Source organism: Notolepis coatsorum, assembly GCF_963971535.1.
Source record: "Notolepis coatsorum genome assembly, chromosome: 5".
Taxonomy (NCBI): Eukaryota; Metazoa; Chordata; class Actinopteri; order Aulopiformes; family Paralepididae; genus Notolepis; species Notolepis coatsorum.
Window position 1 is genome coordinate 158,748,733 of NC_140169.1, and position 18,973 is coordinate 158,767,705.

At 45.1% G+C, this 18,973-nt stretch overlaps 1 protein-coding gene across 1 annotated transcript; it reads left to right on the plus strand.

The window, feature by feature from the left end:
* Positions 1-4,457: 4,457 nt before the first annotated feature.
* Positions 4,458-18,742, plus strand: LOC311228672 (uncharacterized protein). Its single transcript, XM_084314610.1, has 3 exons — positions 4,458-4,517; positions 4,684-6,465; positions 17,084-18,742. Exons 2-3 carry the CDS (start codon positions 4,846-4,848, stop codon positions 17,240-17,242), a joined length of 1,779 nt encoding a protein of 592 aa, XP_084170736.1. The 5' UTR covers positions 4,458-4,517; positions 4,684-4,845; the 3' UTR covers positions 17,243-18,742.
* Positions 18,743-18,973: the final 231 nt, after the last annotated feature.

Consider the following 18,973-nt stretch of genomic DNA (forward strand, 5'->3'; position numbering starts at 1 on the left):
GTAACGGTAATGCATTCTACATTGTTTGCAGTATTTGTAGTAGGTGGCAACATCTAGAGATGGAAATATGCAGCATTACACTTGATACAGTACTTTCTCACATGGTTGATTTAATTAACACTGTACATTTCAATATCATAATCAAAATACCTTGAATAATTTTGGTGCTAGTCAGGATTTTGGCCTTTGTAGTAATAAGGACAGGATCCGAGAGGGGCACATTGTCTGGGCATCGCTGGCACATCATCTCCTCAGGAACTAGGCATGGTGGATAAACAGTTTCCACTGAAGGAAGCCTCAAGTTTTCTGGGAGCACAGCGGGGATCATCTTTTTTTCCTGCATGTACTCAACCATGCTCTGCAGTTTGTCTTTCGGTGGATAGTACATGTCACAATCACCTTCATTCTGTGATGCATGTGGTACAGTGCTTGGATCCAACTCTGTGCTTCTGGCTGTCCTGAACAATTGACTGTCCGTTTGAAACAAGTGCCATTTTGCTATGTACTTGTGGATACATGACTTTTTGGGTTTGGCGCATGGACAGTGCCACGTATTGATCTTGGCATCGTACACAACCATGACTCTTCCAAGGCGGCTGTACCATGAAGCTTTGGGCTCATATACGGAAATGTACTTCTTTGACGGAGGGATTGCAATTTTAGAAAAAACAGAAAGTGGTACATATTGGGCTTCGGCTAGGCTTTGATGATTAAGGCAGTCTCTCTTCTTATCTTCACCAAACCATTTTTCTTGCACCATCCTAGAGAGCGTTTCTTCGGCTAGCACTTCAATGGGAGCGTTGGATGTGCAATAGTCAAGTGACCTCAGATGTATACACTTGAAGGAGTTGAATCCACTCAGCCATGCCAACTTCATATTTTGTTGGCACTCCTGTGACTCACAACCAACATCAATGTTTTCCACCCCAAATTTTTGCACGACATGCAGTGGAGTACTCGCCCCCTGGAATGACTTGAATACTATGAACATTCTATTCTTTGAATCTATGCACTCACTGGTAAGGTGATGCCTTGCTGTTATGTCATGCGTTTGATCCGTGTGTTTCCTTTCGATGTGTTTCTTCATATTTCTGGCGTTCATGGTAATCTTACACATCGGACACTTCTTTTGAATGACTGGCCGCCTTCTGGCCCGACTTGGGGATGTTTCTGCAGCCAGAGGTGGTTGAGGAGATGGCAGAGTCGGTTGAGGAGATGGCAGAGTCGGTTGAGGAGATGGCAGAGTCGGTTGAGGAGATGGCAGAGTCGGTTGAGGGGAGGGCTGGCTCTTACATGATGATATATGGACCAAAGCCTGTATTTTGGTTACAAATGTTGCCTGGCAGTAGAGGCAGTGGTAATGATAGTCTGGGCTGCCTGGTCTGCAGTCCAATCCACATCTGAGCAGGGGCTTGCATGATAATATATGGTGCGAAGCATTTTTTTTTCTTACAATTGTTGCCTGGCAGTAGGGGCAGTGGTAGTGATAGCCTTGTCTGCAGTCCAATCCACATTTGTGTATAGTGTATTCTGTAACACAAACATGAAAAGTAATAAAAGCATAATGTGACCACTGACCATTATTATTATACATGACCACCGTATGCGTCGGCTCAGTTATGCTCATTGCCAGAGGCAATGGGAGAAATGTCTAACTTTACCTTGATGGATAACTACTGTTGAAAAATGGATTTGCAAATGGCTCTGCACTTTGTCGAGTCTGGTAGGCTTGAAAAGGGAAGGCGCACAAAACGGGCAGTGATAGTTGCTGCAACAGGATCTGCATTCCACTACTGGTGGAAGTGACTGGCCTCTTCGTATCGTTATGTGGTCCTGGAAAAAAGAGAATATAATTACTTTCAAAATATGAATAAAAGGTTGTGCCTCTAATCACCACATCACTTGCCCACTTGGAGATGGCTTACTACTACACCATGTACTTGCAAGTTTATATTTAGTAAAGATAGCAGAGAGAGAAAGAGAGAGCCAGTTAGCTAATTAAATTCAATTGCACAGGTGGTCTGTGGTGGCCTTGATAAGCAAACCTAATGTCCAAAATAGCGAAATAGGTACTTACATTTTTACATATTTAGTAAAGATAGCAGTCCTATACACACCATGCACTTGCAAGTTTATATTTAGTAAAGATAGCAGTCCTACTACACCATGTACTTGCACGTTTATATTTAGTAAAGATAGCAGAGAGAGCAGAGAGAGAAAGAGAGAGCCAGTTAGCTAATTAAATTCAATTGCACAGGTGGTCTGTGGTGGCCTTGATAAGCAAACCTAATGTCCAAAATAGCGAAATAGGTACTTACATTTTTACATATTTAGTAAAGATAGCAGTCCTATACACACCATGCACTTGCAAGTTTATATTTAGTAAAGATAGCAGTCCTACTACACCATGTACTTGCACGTTTATATTTAGTAAAGATAGCAGAGAGAGCAGAGAGAGAAAGAGAGAGCCAGTTAGCTAATTAAATTCAATTGCACAGGTGGTCTGTGGTGGCCTTGATAAGCAAACCTAATGTCCAAAATAGCGAAATAGGTACTTACATTTTTACTGAAAGACATCTTGTTCTGCCTGCGCAGTGCGCGCACACCACACTGTGAAAGAGTTCGTCTTCTTCTTGTTGTGATGTGAGAAAGAGTTCGAAAAAAATGGACTCTTTATACTCTCACTGCTCTAGTCCACACGCATGCGCATACACATTGCGGCCCGCCCTACCGCCCGCCCCCCCCGCCCCCCCGCCCCCCCCCCCCCCCATTCGCAACTACTAGTCCAGACCACTTATACTTCTCCAGACCATTTATACCCGTCCAGACTGGCTCTGCGGCGCTGCAGATACCCCCTACTCTCTCAGCCGGCTGCTCCCGGCTGCCTGTAACTGTTCCGCAACAGTAAGTGACTTCCGGGGTAGGCCTGATTGGCCCCGACAGGCACGTGACGCGGCAAACTCAGGACGCGCAACGAGGCTGCTGAGAGCTGTCGCGCGGAAATAGGCTGTCTATTGCCATTCTCTAACACAAACTCTAACCTTAACCAGCTCCTTAACAGCGCCTAAACTTAACCGTTCTAACCTTAACCAACTCCGAAACAATGCCTAACCTTAACCTTAACCTTAACCATGCCTAACCTTAACCATAGAAAGAATATTGCCATTCTCTAAGACAAACTCTAACCTTAACCAGCTCCTTAACAGCGCCTAAACTTAACCGTTCTAACCTTAACCAACTCCGAAACAATGCCTAACCTTAACCTTAACCTTAACCATGCCTAACCTTAACCGGCGAAAGAATACACGTTAAAAAAAAAATCACGTTAAAAAAAAAAGATTTGATGGGATTCGAACTCACCAACAACGGACCGCAGGATCGCAGGACCGCTGCTCTGCCAGGTGAGCTGAAGCGCCGAATGAAAGTCATGGCGTATTTGGACGGTTACGTAATTCCGCAAGCTCTGCCGCTCGGCTCCGCGGAGCGTGCCGCGCGGCAGAGAAAGTTGCGCGTCACGTGCCTGTCGGGGCCAATCAGGCCTACCCCGGAAGTAACTTACTGTTGCGGATAAGCTATAAGCCTCCCGCCTGGGAAGCGACTTGCTACGGTCGCGCAAAGCGCCTATTGGCTCAGAAAAGTTGTCAGTCACCAGCCATGTGACAGCCAGGGAGTTATGAGACGTTTGATTGATTGAAAACTTTATTATGTTATGCGTTATCAACTTATCATCATATCATCATGATAAACTTCAAGCTGTCAGACACACACACACACACACACATACAGCAGTGTGTTGTGTGTGCGTGCGGCCAGGAGCGAGCAACAAGATGGTATACATTATGGTATATGAATAGTATATTCCACTGTAGCAGTATATGGTGTGCTGTACATTTGAATCTGATCTAATTTTGCACACGGCCATCGCATTATAATGAGCTGGACAGGTGTGTAATGTGTGTGTGGTGACGTGAAAGCGTATCTGCCGCACGAGACTAGGCGAGAGGCTCTCGTGAAATCGGCAGTGTCCGCCCTCTTAACTCCTCCCCCGGCTTCACTCGGCTACTCTCGTCTACTAGTCCCAATAGTACCCAGCTGCAGCCGTTCGAACGGCTGCAGCTGGAAGCATCTCACTAGTCGAGGCAAACCGAAATCCATCTTGAACAAGCCTAAAGCCAAGTCACTCAAGCATAGCGGTCTCGCGCGACGCCTGTGTACGTCACATCCTGTTTGTACAGTGGAACGTCATCCAACTCTCTGCGTAGGAGAATGGGCTCAAACATAAAAAAATAAACAATAAAAAATATCAACACAACACATGCCAATGCAAGAATGTAACGGTAACATTACAGTCGATCAAATATAAATTGTAATAAATGTACAACACTAAAAAAAAAAAAAAACACTAAAAGCGTCACTTCCTAGTCGCGTCACGAAAAGCGTCACTTCCTAGGCGACTCAAAGAAATGCCTGGTTAACTAGTTACTAGCTAGCTGCTAGCGGCATCTTACTGACAGCAGGTATGTTATTCATATTCACAAATAGATATTTCATTCATTCCTATGAACAGTCTTGGGGTTAGGTGACGGTTTACTAGCTAACGAACGGTAGTCTTTATTAACGTCAGCCCGCCATGTCAAGTTCACTTTATTATTATTATTAACTTGTAAACGTTGTCATTTTCAGACAGTGTGGAACCACCGCATGTTTCTGTGACGACCCGCCAAAACAACAAGGAGAAGGAATCAGCTTGTTAGGAAAAAACATCACATTTTGATTTCACCGGCACTCAATTTATTTATATTTTTTGATACAAGCGTGTTGTTACTTGTATAATAAGTGAGAAGAATGAGTGGTGGGTTTAATTTCGGTCAAGCGTCCACTGGGTTCAGTTTCGGAACGCCGAAGCCAACTGCCGCCGCCGCCCCGCTTCAGGCCGCGGCGTTCTGCATGATGGCGACGTCCACACCGGGCCCCCCCGCAGGTGGGGGCTTCTCCTTCGGGACCCCCGCCGCCGCTGCTGTCCCCCCGGCCCTGCTGCAGCCCGGCGCCAACAACACACCTGGGGGCTTCAGCTTTGCCACCCCAACGCAGATCACCACACCTGGGGGAGGAGGAGGAGGCTTTGCGTTTGGGACTCCCACCACCACCAAGTTAAACCTAGGAGGACTTGCAGCGACACCGGGGGCAGCGGCTACCGGGTTCACATTAGGCACGGCGCCTAGTGGCCCCGGATCCGGGTTCACTCTCGGCGGCGGCCTCGCCGCACAGAACGCCGCCGCCGCGGCCCTCGCAGGAGCCGGGGGGGGGTTCAGTTTCAGCGGCGCCGCTGCCCAGCCTCCGGCGCAGCTGCCCCAAGTCCAGCCGGCGATGGCTACGGCACCTGGAGGACTTCCCATGGGCGGGTTCAGCTTCGGTACCAAGGTCCAGGTGACCGCCGGCGCTCCAGCCGCTGCCACAGGGGGAGGTTTCTCATTCGGAAACAACGCTCCCCCCACCCTTTCCCTGGGAGCCCAACCCACAATGCTCAACCCAGCAGCCCCAGCGGCTATGGCAATGTCAATGGCGCCGGCAATGTCAATGGCGCCGGCAATGGCACCCCCAATGGCACCGGCAATGGCGATGGCGCCACCAGCCACCATGATGCAGGGCGGAGGATTTCCGTTCGGGACCGTCAAACCCTCGATGACCCCGGCTCCCGTGGCGGTCGTCCAGGCCGCGCCCTCGCTCTTCACCCCTCCGGCCTCCGCGGCGGCCGCGCCCGTCACCGGCTTCTCCCTGGGCACCGCCGCGCCCCCGGCTGTGAGCGTCGCTCCCGCCGCCGCAGGAGGAGCCCTGGGCGGCTTCATGCCGAAACCCCTCGGCGCGGCCGCTCCCATCGTCGCCACCCCGGCCTCGGTTGCCGCCGCCTCCTCCGTGGCCGCCGCCGCTTCCGCCGGCGGCTTCTCTCTGGGTCTCAAGCCGGCGGGTCTCGGCGCCGTGATCGGTCCCCCGGGCGGCGGCATGATGATGGCCCCCGTCGCCGCCGCGCCTCCGGTGATGTCGTACGGCCAGCTGGAGGCGCTCATCAACAAGTGGAGCCTGGAGCTGGAGGACCAGGAGAGGCACTTCCTGCAGCAGGCGACGCAGGTGAACGCCTGGGACCGCATGCTGGTGGAGAACGGCGAGAAGATCACGTCGCTGCACAAGGAGATGGAGAAGGTGAAGCTGGACCAGCGGCGGCTGAACCAGGAGCTGGACTTCATCCTGTCGCAGCAGAAGGAGCTGGAGGACCTGCTCTCGCCGCTGGAGGAGTCGGTGAAGGAGCAGAGCGGCACCATCTACATGCAGAACGCGGACGAGGAGCGCGAGCGGACATACAAGCTGGCGGAGAACGTGGACGCGCAGCTCAAGCGGATGTCCCAGGACCTGAAGGAGATCATCGAGCACCTGAACACGTCCAGCGGCCCGGCGGACACCAGTGACCCGGTGAGAGACCACTCGCTCCTGACTCGTCGTGCCGTACGCCGGTAGGGCTGGGCAATATACGGGCAAACACGATAAAAAAAATTCATATCACTACTCTTCTATATCGATAATTATCTCGATATACATGAAATAATTTTTTATGTCAAGTTTAAACTTTAAAGGCTATTTTTTGCTGCTGAAGAAACCAGAAGGTTAATTCTGGTTCAGATTAGAAATAGTCTTTATTGTCAGAACGTGACAAACTAGGCCTACTTGCCAAACCGTCTGAGGTAGAACATGAACACGAACTGTGTATAACAATAAACATTTTATAACTGGCATTTAACAATGAAAATAAATAACTAAAATCTCAATTCTGGTATTGATAATGAAAAATAAATAATCTCAAGTGTGATTAGCACACATAGCCTACCGTGTGTACTACAGACGGTTTCAAACTCAATTTTAAATTTGAAAGCAAACAAGAGAGAAATAAATCTCAATTTGGTCAGTATTGTCATTTGGACAAGCAAAGCCATTACTTTAAGTTGCGGGCAAGAAAGACAAGTCTGTCCACAAATCTGAGGTAGAACATGAACACGAACTATAACAATAAATAAAACTTTTATAACTGGCATTAACACTTTCAGAGCCCTTGCTTAACCTTGATTTACCGGTTGAATGCCCACCATTCACTTCAATGTTAGCGTTAAAAACGCCTAATCTATGTTTTAAATTATGGCTGTGTCTCTAATCTGCCCGTCGCTTATCAATGACTCGTTTTCCAGTCAACATTGTCAAAGCGGATTGTTTTTTTATCGGTTTATTTTCCTTTGATAGCATTTTGAAAAGTCCTCGTTTTCAAGGAAAATATAAAGATTCCATGATAAATGACATTTACTGGAATATTCTAGAATACACAAACGTTGTAATTTTTCGGCCTATTTATGAATCGTTTTCAAAAAACGCTAGATTATCGATAGTATATGTGTACGTATGCACGCTATAGAGGCGATCTGAAAAATCGATTCTCTTAGTTCCTCATCAGCGATCACGCACACAGAGACCCATCACACATAGGGCAAACGCTGAGATCTCAGCGAAATTAGCGAATACAACTCTGATTATCCCAAGACTGGTAAAATAGATTCCTTACCTCAGATCAGATGTTCTCCAAAAAGATCATTCCAATTCCTGATCGCCATTCCAAATATCGATCACGCTTATTGATTGAGTATTGGCTGCTGTAAATATATATTCCAGGCTGATTCCCGTCCCGCGATGACTTCCATGTTCAGACTTCTTGCGAGCACAAGGAACCAGCTGGCTCCGCCCCTGCATATCTACAGATCCCAGGTCAGTCTAAGCGACTGACCTGCAGTTACACAGGGATAGACGATAGGGGGCGCTTTTTTCCATTCTGAGCTCCTGTAGGGACTGCTGTACCAACGGGAGACTCGGTTGATGAAATATGATTTCAGATCGCTAATAAAGCGATATTTGTCGTCGTGGGCACTCAGTGGGGGGCCTAATAAAACGAGATGTCGTCCGTGGCACTGAAAGTGTTAATAAAACGAATGATAATAATAAAAAAAAAAATTTACATCAAGGAAAAATATATTGCGATAATTATAGTTATTGTTTTATCGTCCAGCCCTACTGTACAGTATGTGTAACTTGAAATCGTTTAGCTTGTTTTTGTTGTTGTGGCGTTTGTGTTGCACGTTCTCTTTACCAGTACACGGTACACAAGATCTGGGCCCATATTATTCAAATGGTAAATGTTGCATTTTATATACCGTAGTTATTTTATCCAAAGCGCTTTACAATTTTGTTTCTCACATTTTACCCATTCATTCACACACCGACGGACAAGGTGCCGACCTGCTCATCAGGAGCAGTTTAGGCTTAAGTGTCTTGCTCAAGGACACTTCGAGACGCTGAGTGGGAATCGAACCGGGAACCTCTGGATTACCAGACAACTGCTCTTACCTCCCGACCCACTGTCGCCCCCGTACTACCACCATTCGTTATTCAAGCGGCCCGTTGAGGGGTTTGGACTGAGGGAAATGCAGAAGCCCGGGGGGGGGGCAGCACCCCGGTCCTGACGCGTGTATCGCTTCCGCAACAGAATTTGGTTTCCGGGTTCCTCTGATTGGCCGCGACCCCCACGTGACCCGCCCCCCTATCCACCGCTCTGCCGCTGCCACGCGCGGCAGTCGGCAGAGCGAGCGGCCGCGGACGCGCTCGCTCGCTTCCTCAATTTATACGCATGGAAGTATTGACTGAATGAATGAATGAATGAAAACTTTATTTAACAGATTGCAGAATGGGTACAATACAGTACGGCTCAATACACACAATTGTTAACACTTTGATTGCCTAAGGTTAAATTCATGATATACCATCCGTTGCCAGCTCTATTTAACATGGAGAAGTTCCCCTTCTTTGCAGGGCTATAACTTTTTAAATTCTATTGCTAGATTGCCATTATTAGGGCCCATTCAAGGTCCTATATGTATTGTTCATGGTGTAGCAACGTTAAACTTTTTCATTCACATATTCATACTAAAATATGGTCTAAAAAAGTATAAGTATGTTTTCATCTCTTTCTGCAGCTTTCTCCAGAACGTGATTTATAGCCCCAAATGCATTATATTGATGATGAAATACAGTTTGGTAGGAATCTGTGCGAGATACAAAATTTCAATTGGACGTACTTCTAGAATTTACTACACGTCATCTGATGTTGACCGGATGGGCGAGGGGGCGTTTATAATTCCGTGGGCAACGTTATACCATTCATCTAATGTGGGTCATATGTTCATCATAGCAGTTAGTAAAGAACACGTTAGAATATAACGCTAAAACTCACCCCAGTCTCCTCGGGCCGTTGGGCGATCAGCGTGGAGAAGACAGTTTTCAATTATGGGATGTCGAAATACCGGATCTATTTCCAGGTTGTATAATAGTATATACGTCCAAATCATGTTGTTTTTTCGAGTTATTTCCACCGATCGATGTTCACTGTGTGAAGACTGAGTCTCTCTAACATTAGCGAGTGCCCGGACCACATATGGAGTGAGTCCTGCCGGGTTAAAGGTTGACATCCGGTTTTTCAATCTGCCGATCGGCCACCAGATGGCGCTCTTGAACCGCTAGAGGATTGAGAGGAGATCAGAACTGTGTGTCAAGGCTGCAGAGGGGAAATATGATTCCGATCACAGATTTTTGAAATATTGATATCAAAGACGAGTTCCGGCGTCCTCGGCAACTTGAGCATGGCGGGGAATGACGAGTTCCGGCATTTCCGGCAGTTAAAGTGTTAAGGGGATGCAGACCTGAGAAAGACGTTTGTCTTGTTTACATCAGGGTCCCCCATTTTCAATTCATATAGAACGACTATGCCGTAACAAATCATTAAAAAAATATACCGTTAACTGGAATATGTTGTGCCTTTACACATATGTTGGATTATGTAATTGGTTTGTCATGACAAACAAATAAAAAAAATCGCGATTTACCCTCTGGCTACAGCAACACAACACTCAGTGACTGCATGTAGTCAGAGCCAGAGCTCAGCGATGCCGCTCGTGGCAGCACATTCTCGCCGCGGGCTGAGCTCTGGTGTCCGCTGGAGCAAGCCAGATACAGCCGGCGGATGCGATATTTTATTTGTTTGTCATGACAAACCAATTACATAATCCAACATATGTGTAAAGGCACAACATATTCCAGTTAACGGTATCTTTTTTTAATGATTTGTTACGGCGCAATCAATACTTCCATGCATTCAGGACCTCCATGTTTGGGGGTATTCATCAGACAAATCGGATGCAGGGATTCGGCTCCCATCAGGCGGGCAAGAACTGCGGGTTTTCAGCCTCTCCCCTCTCTCCTGGAGCTTAAGGGGGAGCTTAGTATTCCTGCCGCGGAGGAGGTGGCTACAACATCAACACACATGTTGTAGCCAGCTGGTAAATCGTGATTTTTTTTAATTTGTTTGTCATGACAAACCAATTACATAATCCAACATATGTGTAAAGGCACAACATATTCCAGTTAACGGTATATTTTTTTAATGATTTGTTACGGCGTAGTCGTTCTATATGAATTGAAAATGGGGGACCCTGACGGACCCCGTGTCTCTGTGGGAGGCCTTGCGGTGTTGGGGATGAGGTTGGTTCTTCTCTCATCGCCCACTGTGTGGCACCCGGCCCTGGGCTGCGCAGGCTTGGGGCCAACATGGCTGGCGCCAGGTGGACGTCAGAATTAGAATCGGGAGTCAGAATTTGACTTGAATCTTGACTTGACATATCTGCATGACATTATGTCAATAATGGGGCGACAGTGGCTCAGGAGGTAGAGCAGTCGTCTGCTAATCCGGAGGTTCCCGGTTCGATTCCTGCTCCTCGAAGTGTCCTTGAGCAAGACACTTGTGTGAGTGAATGGGTCAAATGTGAGGAACAAATTGTAAAGCGCCTTGACTAAAATAACTATATAAATGCACCATTTCCCATTTTTTTAATGGCACTCACATTTGAACCATTTCCTCCTGCACCCACACCCCCTGAATTTCCCCCAAGGGGATCAATGAAGGAATTATCTTCTCTTCTCTTCGTATCCTACCCCCGTCCCTCCCACACATACACACTCGTATACACACACAGCCTTTTTATTTGACCACTATGAGTAGCATAGATGTTTGTTAGGGGGATTGGGTTTCTTCAGAGCGTATCTGAAGTTCCCAGCTGATCTGGGTTCAGTGGCCAAGAACATTTAGTCTTCATGACCTTCTTCAAACTGCCTCTGGATCAGTCCTCTTTGAGAGGTTTTGTGAATATAGATATAGACCCTGGTGATATTACTCTTGTTACTCTCACTTTGAGAGGTTTTGTGAATATAGACCCTGATGATATTACTATCCCTTGTGCCAGGGCTGGGTGATGTGGAATACAGTAGGAGATGCTGCAATATTAGAAGACATGTTATAGGCTTTATATCCCATCTACTTGGGTGGCTAGAATTTGACTACATCAGATTGAAGTGTGATACAGTATCAAACTGAAACAGTTATTTTCAATTTTTCAAACCTTTATTTCAACTCGTAAGACACTGTGCCTTTACCCTCATTTACAGTGACGACAAGCTTACAAAACAAGACTGTTTATCTCAGCAATTTCATACACATAGACACAATAAATAAGAATAAACAATAATAATTCAGCTAAGACAGTTACAAGTCGACACACGGTGGTCGGAAATCATACTTTTGAAAAGCAGCAAGAGAAGGAAGAAACTTCAGCTTCAGAGTCAGTTGGAGGGCGTTCCAGGCAGGGTTCGAAACTAAGGGGGGCTTGGGGCAAAATGCCCTTGAAAATTGACCAAATGCCCTCGAAAATCAGTTAAGGGGGGCAAGAAAAGCCCCAGACACTTTGCACAGATGTTTAGCCCTTAGTATGCACTAGGGATGGGCATTTTAAAGAAAAATCCAGATCGATTGATCGCATGCTATACTCGAGTGATCGATATTACTCGAAAAGGGGGAAAAAAAGTATATATGTTTTTGATTTTTATTTATTTTTTATAATCTTTTACGTATTCACGTATATATGTTTAAGGATACCAACAAACGGTTATAATCTTACACATGTGAAAAAATATGTAAAAAAATTAAATAGAAAATATAAAAAATGTTCTTCATAAAAATTATTAATAATTTCAATATTTTTGTTTTTTCTCATAGCTACGAGTAATCGATCACGCCCATCCCTAGTATGCACACGCACAGTATACTATGCATGTAATAAATAGTTTGTTAATAAACTTAAAACTTAAAACTTACTTGAACAAGTTTCACTGTGCTCCTAAATTTCTTTGTGTGCTCCTAAATCTTTATTTAGATTTTATTTATTTAAATTTTATTTAGGAGCACATGTGCTCCTTGGGAAAAAGGTTAGCGTAGAGCCCTATATATATATATATGGAGACATTAACATTACGTTATCAAACATAGGGACGAAGACTGTAAAAAAAAAACGTGTCGACAATGTTTTATAATCTTTGTTAATTTTTATCATAAAAATTCGGTGCCCCCGAAATACAAAAAAAGCCCCCGAAAATCAATTATGGGGGGCAAAAAAAGCCCTGGATTTATTTATTTTTTTAATTTCTAACCCTGGTTCCAGGTGTTGGAAGCATCAAAGGAAAGAGCAGTTTTTCCCAGTTCAGAGGTAACTGGAGGAACCCTGAGAACCAAGCAGTCATTTGAACGTGTAGAATAGGTTCCAAGATTCCATTCCAACAGTGTTGTGATGTAAGGGGGAAGTTCACTGATGAGGGCTTTTAAAGACAAACGAATACTAATGATAGTTACGCCTTTCAACCAGAGAAGGCCATCCAACCTTTTCATAAAGGACACAGTGGTGGGCATCATATCTGTCACCACTAGTAATAGATCTGAGGGCAGAATGATAGACCAGAGGCTTAACACATTCGGGGCCATTGGGGCCCGTCTAATCTCACTCTGAGGCCAGCTTTTCATTACAAGGTTTCACTGTGCGTGAGGTTGTTTGTAGAGCTAAATCTATATTTTACATTATTGCTATGTGTCCATTGTCATTGTCAATTGACAGTATAAACCTTCCCTTCAATATGCCATAAAGATTTTTTTTTCATCAATACGTTCCCATTTTATAGCGTCGTGAATATGAACGTTATATCTGATTGGTCATGGGTAATTCCTGCAAAGCTAGTTATAGGGCGCTAAGCTAATAACGTTAAATCGATGCGTTTCGGCCCTACACAAGCTAGAGTTAAAAATCAAAATGCATATGATCGGTATCATCAGGGCACGAAATTAACTTTTTGACTCACCAGCCAGTGGCGGGTAGATGGGAAGAATCTACCCGCCAAGCATATTTCTTACCTGCCACATTTTTTTTGATTGCATTTCTTTTTATATATATAATATATATTTTTTTATAAAATATATATATTATATAATCATACTTGTAGTTGTATTATCTGCGAGACATCGCCACCACGCAACAAGTCAAAATGCTCGCTATCTGCAAACAGCTCCACTGTCTGTGTGTATACTCGAGTAGCCTCCAGCTCCAGTAAGGATTCTCCGGCGCTGCAGCTGGACCCTATACTCTACATTCAGCAGCATGCAAGGATTCTCCGGCGCTGCAGCTGGATGCATCTCCGTCTGAGTCGCGTTGTTGATGATGTCACACACAGACTAAGATGTCAACAGAACACACGGAGCCTGGTGGATGCATGAAGCGATATAAATAAACCAATAGCTAGAGCTGCCGCGGTATTGATGTTTTCCTTACCGCACACATTTGCGAAATATTTCCTACCGCTGCGGTTATTACCGCACACACACACACACACACAAAAAAAAAGTTTGAATGCATTTTTTTTGTAGTCTACTCTTTATAGCATATAGCCTGCCTCTAGTCTAAATGTCTATCTTTAGAGGATGACTTTGCAGCATGAATATTGTTTGGGATTCGGCAAGCACGCATTCGTTAAAAGTGAAACACGGATTCGAAGTATCCCCTCTGTGTCGCGACCCTTTCTTCTTCTTATTATTATTATAACGTTACTACTTATGATTACAAAGGCATTCGTTTTGTGGCATTACGTTATATAGTTACACGTTCGTATTTACCGGACCATAGCAAGGCAAGCGTTACTCAATTCATATCTCAGTTCCTTTCTTTGCTCAGAGCGTGCAGAGTTGTACCCATTCTGCGGTCTGTTAATAAAGTTTTCAATCAGACAAGTGTATAGAACGAAGGGCTTTTATTATAACATTTCGTTGCAGTAAAATCATTATGCCTCGTTCCCTGAGGAGCGACGGTACGTCGGTAATCCTCTCCGGTGGGAGCTAACGTATATTAGCCGTGTTGTGACTGAGCTCTGATCAATGGCTGAGATTCAGGAAGTAAAAGCACTGCAAGACGATCCATCGTGTGACGCGTCTCTCTTCTGACCAATCAGTGGTCTGCAATATTTCACATGACTTTTCTGGTACCCAATAGGGTCGCTTGGAACCTCGATAGAGGAGTAGGGTATATCTGCAGAGCCGCAAGCCCAACGAGAGAAGGGTGCTTTATTATTATAAAAAAAAAAACAGCGGTGACGCGGTATTCAGCCTACTCTTGCGGTGGGCATGATGTAACAGCGATACCGCGGTAATGCGGTAATCGCGGCAGCTCTACCAATAGCCAATAAATGTGAAGTTATCTTTGAACCCCTGTTGTCAAGCCTCGTTAATATAACCCCTTTCCTCACTAATGGAACTGGTTTTGTGGACTCGCTGACGGTGCTTTGAGCGTTTCCAGGATTAGCAGCTAATGCTAATTAGCTTAGCTTAGTTAGCTCCCTACAGTGCAAGCAGGCGCCACAGGCAGTCAGGACAGAAGAGTAGTGGATGTGACATCTGTAAACAAGCCACAAATTAGGCCTGTCGTAAGACCAAAACACACTGCAGTTTTAATTATTTTACATGACTATTTTGTGACCCGCCAAATGGCGGACAGACCTCTTAGTGGCACTCGCCAAACCTAAATCTGGTCGCCAATGGCGGGTGGCGGGCTCTAGTTATGGGCCCTGGGTATCATGGTCCACCATGAATGCATGAAAGGGGGGGGGGGGGGGGGGGGGGGAGTCGTTTCTGATGATTGATTACCAATAACTGCATTCGTTATTACAACAACATACGCTGATCAGGGGGTTGGCTATGAGAACAAGGCCCGATCAAGCTGAAATGTACGTCAAATCGCTCTTACCTGTGGCCGGTTGGATTCCAAAAATAATTTCCCAGTTATTGATCGCCATCTGGTAGATCGATATGTCCATTGGCTGATGCTATATTCCTTTACTGCATACTGAATTTGGTGTCGCAATAAGTATTCCAGGCGATCCGGTAAAGCCCTCGCTTCAGGCTAACGGAAAAGTTAACCCGGAATGAAAAAAAAGTGACACCCGGTCTGCAACAGGGAAAACTGCATTATCGAGACAGCGCCAATACCAGGATCTGGCCGGTACTACACTTTCGGAGTCCGGATATGCCGTTTCCAGCCAACATACAGCTCCGTGACATTGAGTAGGATATTAAAATGGAATAAAAGCAAAAACGAGTTTAACACGTGTATACGTGGTTGGCCACAAAGCGGTTAAGAGTTGAAGCCGCAGGCAGCATGTCTATAAATCACCATGGTCCAACATTGTGAAAACGGCTTCAACGATCCTCTTTCTACTAATCGCAGCCGCAGGAAAGCTGGATCTATTTCTGTACAAGAAGCCAATTTTCTGCCGCAGCTTGGAAGCAAGAATGCTATAAGAATATACAGCATGGGGCGGCTAAGTGGCGCAGTGGGCAAGGCGCTCGCCACTAACGCAGGAGATGCTGGGTTTGAGCCCAGCTCTCTGCGTTGCTTCCGGCTTGGCTGGTCGTTCACACTAACACAATTGGCAGTATTAGGGGGTGGGAAAGCCGGTGGGTGGGGATCGGACGTTGTGGACAGCGACTCCTACAGGTCGGTTGGTGCGCCTGTACAGCAGAATCGGGAAGTATCGGGGGCAGTGTGAAACTCCTCGCCGCTGAGAGATCGCGCTGTTCAGGTGAAAAGATGCGACGGCTGCCTCCTCGTGTACCGGAGGGGACACGTGATGCAAGGCTTGGTCCTCACTGCAGCCGACCAGTAGGAGGCATGGTCTAACAACGTTCGAGACAGGGGAGGGGAGAATTGGATACTACGAGATTGGGATGGGAGAAAAATAGAAAATGGGGAGAAAAAGTAGATAAAAAAAAGAATATACAGCATGGAAAAGACTGTATTGATATATTGCCTTATGAACTTGGGATCATGCAAGAGTTAGTTACTGTAAGTCAGACCGGGACCCTGTGTGGGCGATGGTGGGTGACGGTGGCTCGGCACGTAGAGCAGTCGTCTGGTAATCCGGAGGACATTCCCGGTTTGATTCTCGCTCCTCCCGGGCAGCTTGTCTGTCTGAGTGTCCTTGAGCAAGACACTTAACCCCTTATTTCTCCCGATGAGCAGGTCGGCACCTTGCACGGTCGCCTCTGTCGTTGTTTGTGTGTGTGTGAGTGAATGGGTCAAATGTGAGGAACAAATTGTTAAGCGCTTTGGATAAAAGGGTTGTATAAATGCACCATTTATTTACCATCCTGTGTGTGTGGGAGCGATGGTGATTGGTCACTCGTGAAGTTAACATTTGTATTAGGAATGTTCGATATTGGCTTTTTTACCGATATCCGATATTGTCAACTCTTAATTTCCGATACCAATATCAACCGATACCGATATATCATGCAGGGTTTCCCCCCCCCCCCCCCCCCCCCCCCCCAAAAAAACAGAATAATTTCAGGTAATTAACATTACATATCTCTTGTCGTGGAATTAACACATTATGCATACTTTTGACAATAAATAAAATCAGAATTTGTTCTTACTTGCTTGCCTGGGTAAATAAAGGTTAAATAAATGTTAAAAAAAAAATTATTTTTTGAAAACCGATACCGATAATTTCCGATATTACATTTGAATGCCAATAATTGGGACATCCCTAATAATTTGTAATGCATTTGTATCCTCAGCTCCAGCAGATCTGCAAGATCCTCAACGCTCACATGGACTCGCTCCAGTGGATCGACCAGAACTCCGTCCTCCTGCAGAGGAGGGTGGAGGACGTGTCCAAACTGTGTGACAACCAACGCAAAGAGCAGGAGAAGACGTTTCGTATCACATTCGACTGATTTGGCAAAATCTGTTGGGGAAAAAAAAAACATGTGTAAATCTAACCTAATATTATGCTAATTTTGTAACATTTATTTTTCGTAAGTCGTGAACACTTCTGGTCAGGATCTCAGGGTTGTTGTTGTTGTTTTGGACAGCACTCTCATTTTATATCTAGACATTGCCGTCGGCCCATTCCTATACCTCCTTTTGGTTCCCTGCTTTTTGTTCCACATCCCTGCATAGTTATGTGCGTTTAATGCAATAACATATAAACTGTTGGTTTGATCCATGGAGCAGTTCTCTCTTGCTCTCTCTCTGTCTGCGTTCACACTGCAAGCTTTAGTGCTCAATTCTGATTTATTGCTCCGATCCAAAAGATATGTGCGTTTAATGCAATAATAACATATAAACTGGTTTGATCTATGTAGCAGTTCCCTCTCTCCCAGGCTCTGTTCACACTGCAAGCTTTTTTGCTCACTTCTGATTCATTGCTCAGATCTGATTTCTTTTGTTTAGCCGTTCACATTATTTTTTAAATATCAGATTCCAGTGTGAACCGGTCCCACGCTCCTGAACTGACCCGCATGCGCAAATGAACAATAAAGAAGATGGATTTAAACATGGAGGACATTGAAGTCACAGTTTATGATTTTAATTTACAAGTTGAATGCAGTGGAGGTCGGCTAATTAAAAACAAATCTGACCTGTATCCGATTTATAGGACCAACGTATGAAAGTGGCCCCCAGATCAGAATTGAAAAGATCAGATTCCATGTGTTTTGTGTTGCAGTTCACACTTGTCATGAAAGACTCTGATCCGAGTCACATATGAGAAAAAATAAATTGTATCTGAGCCACTTCTGCCGGCAGTCTGAAGGTAGCTATTGTCTCTGTTCCTATCAAAACACTGCTTGTAATGGATACAATGATTAAATAATAAAAGATAAAAATAATGTTGAAATTGCTAGCAATTTTCATTGAGTGATTAACCATCGGTAGTGTGATTAGTAAAGGATTAACCTGTAGTGTGGCAGTGAAAGGGTCAACCCTTTGTCGCAGGGAAAGGGTTAACCGTCCGTAGTGTGGCAGTGAAAGGGTTAACCCTTTGTCATGGGGCAGCGAAAGGGTTAACCTGTATTGTCGCAGTGAAAGGGTTAACCAGTTGGTAGTGCGGCAGTGAAAGGGTTAACCGTTTGTTGTGGGGCAGCGAAAGGGTTAACCTGTAGTGTGGCAGTGAAAGGGTTAACCCTTTGTCGTGGGGCAGCGAAAGGGTTAACCTGTATTGTCGCAGTGAAAGGATTAACCATTTGGTAGTGCTGCAGTGAAAGGGTTAAGACCGTAATCCCTTCACAGTGGATCAACAGAGCAGTAGTGACAGGACGCAGAGTGGATCAACAATGTTAAATAACGATATATAACAAGATAGCTTGTCAGCTATTTATAAAAGACATGTACGTTGAAATCTATTTGGCTTAATTTTGTATAGAAGGACTACTGTGTTGATGGAAATAAACATGTCAACCACACGTCAAGTTCTTGAGTTTTTATTTCCTCTTCCAACATCTCAGTCGGACAAACGGCCAGTGATGAGACGTTCATTTTGATCACGTTTCTCTGTACAATCCACTTCTACATACATTTCCCTTTTGGGTTTATTCAGTTTTCAAGAAGACATCCATCATATAAAATGTTTCTACTGTAATTATTGAATAGAATTGTGTTTCTATCCTGGTGAGAAAAGCAGACTT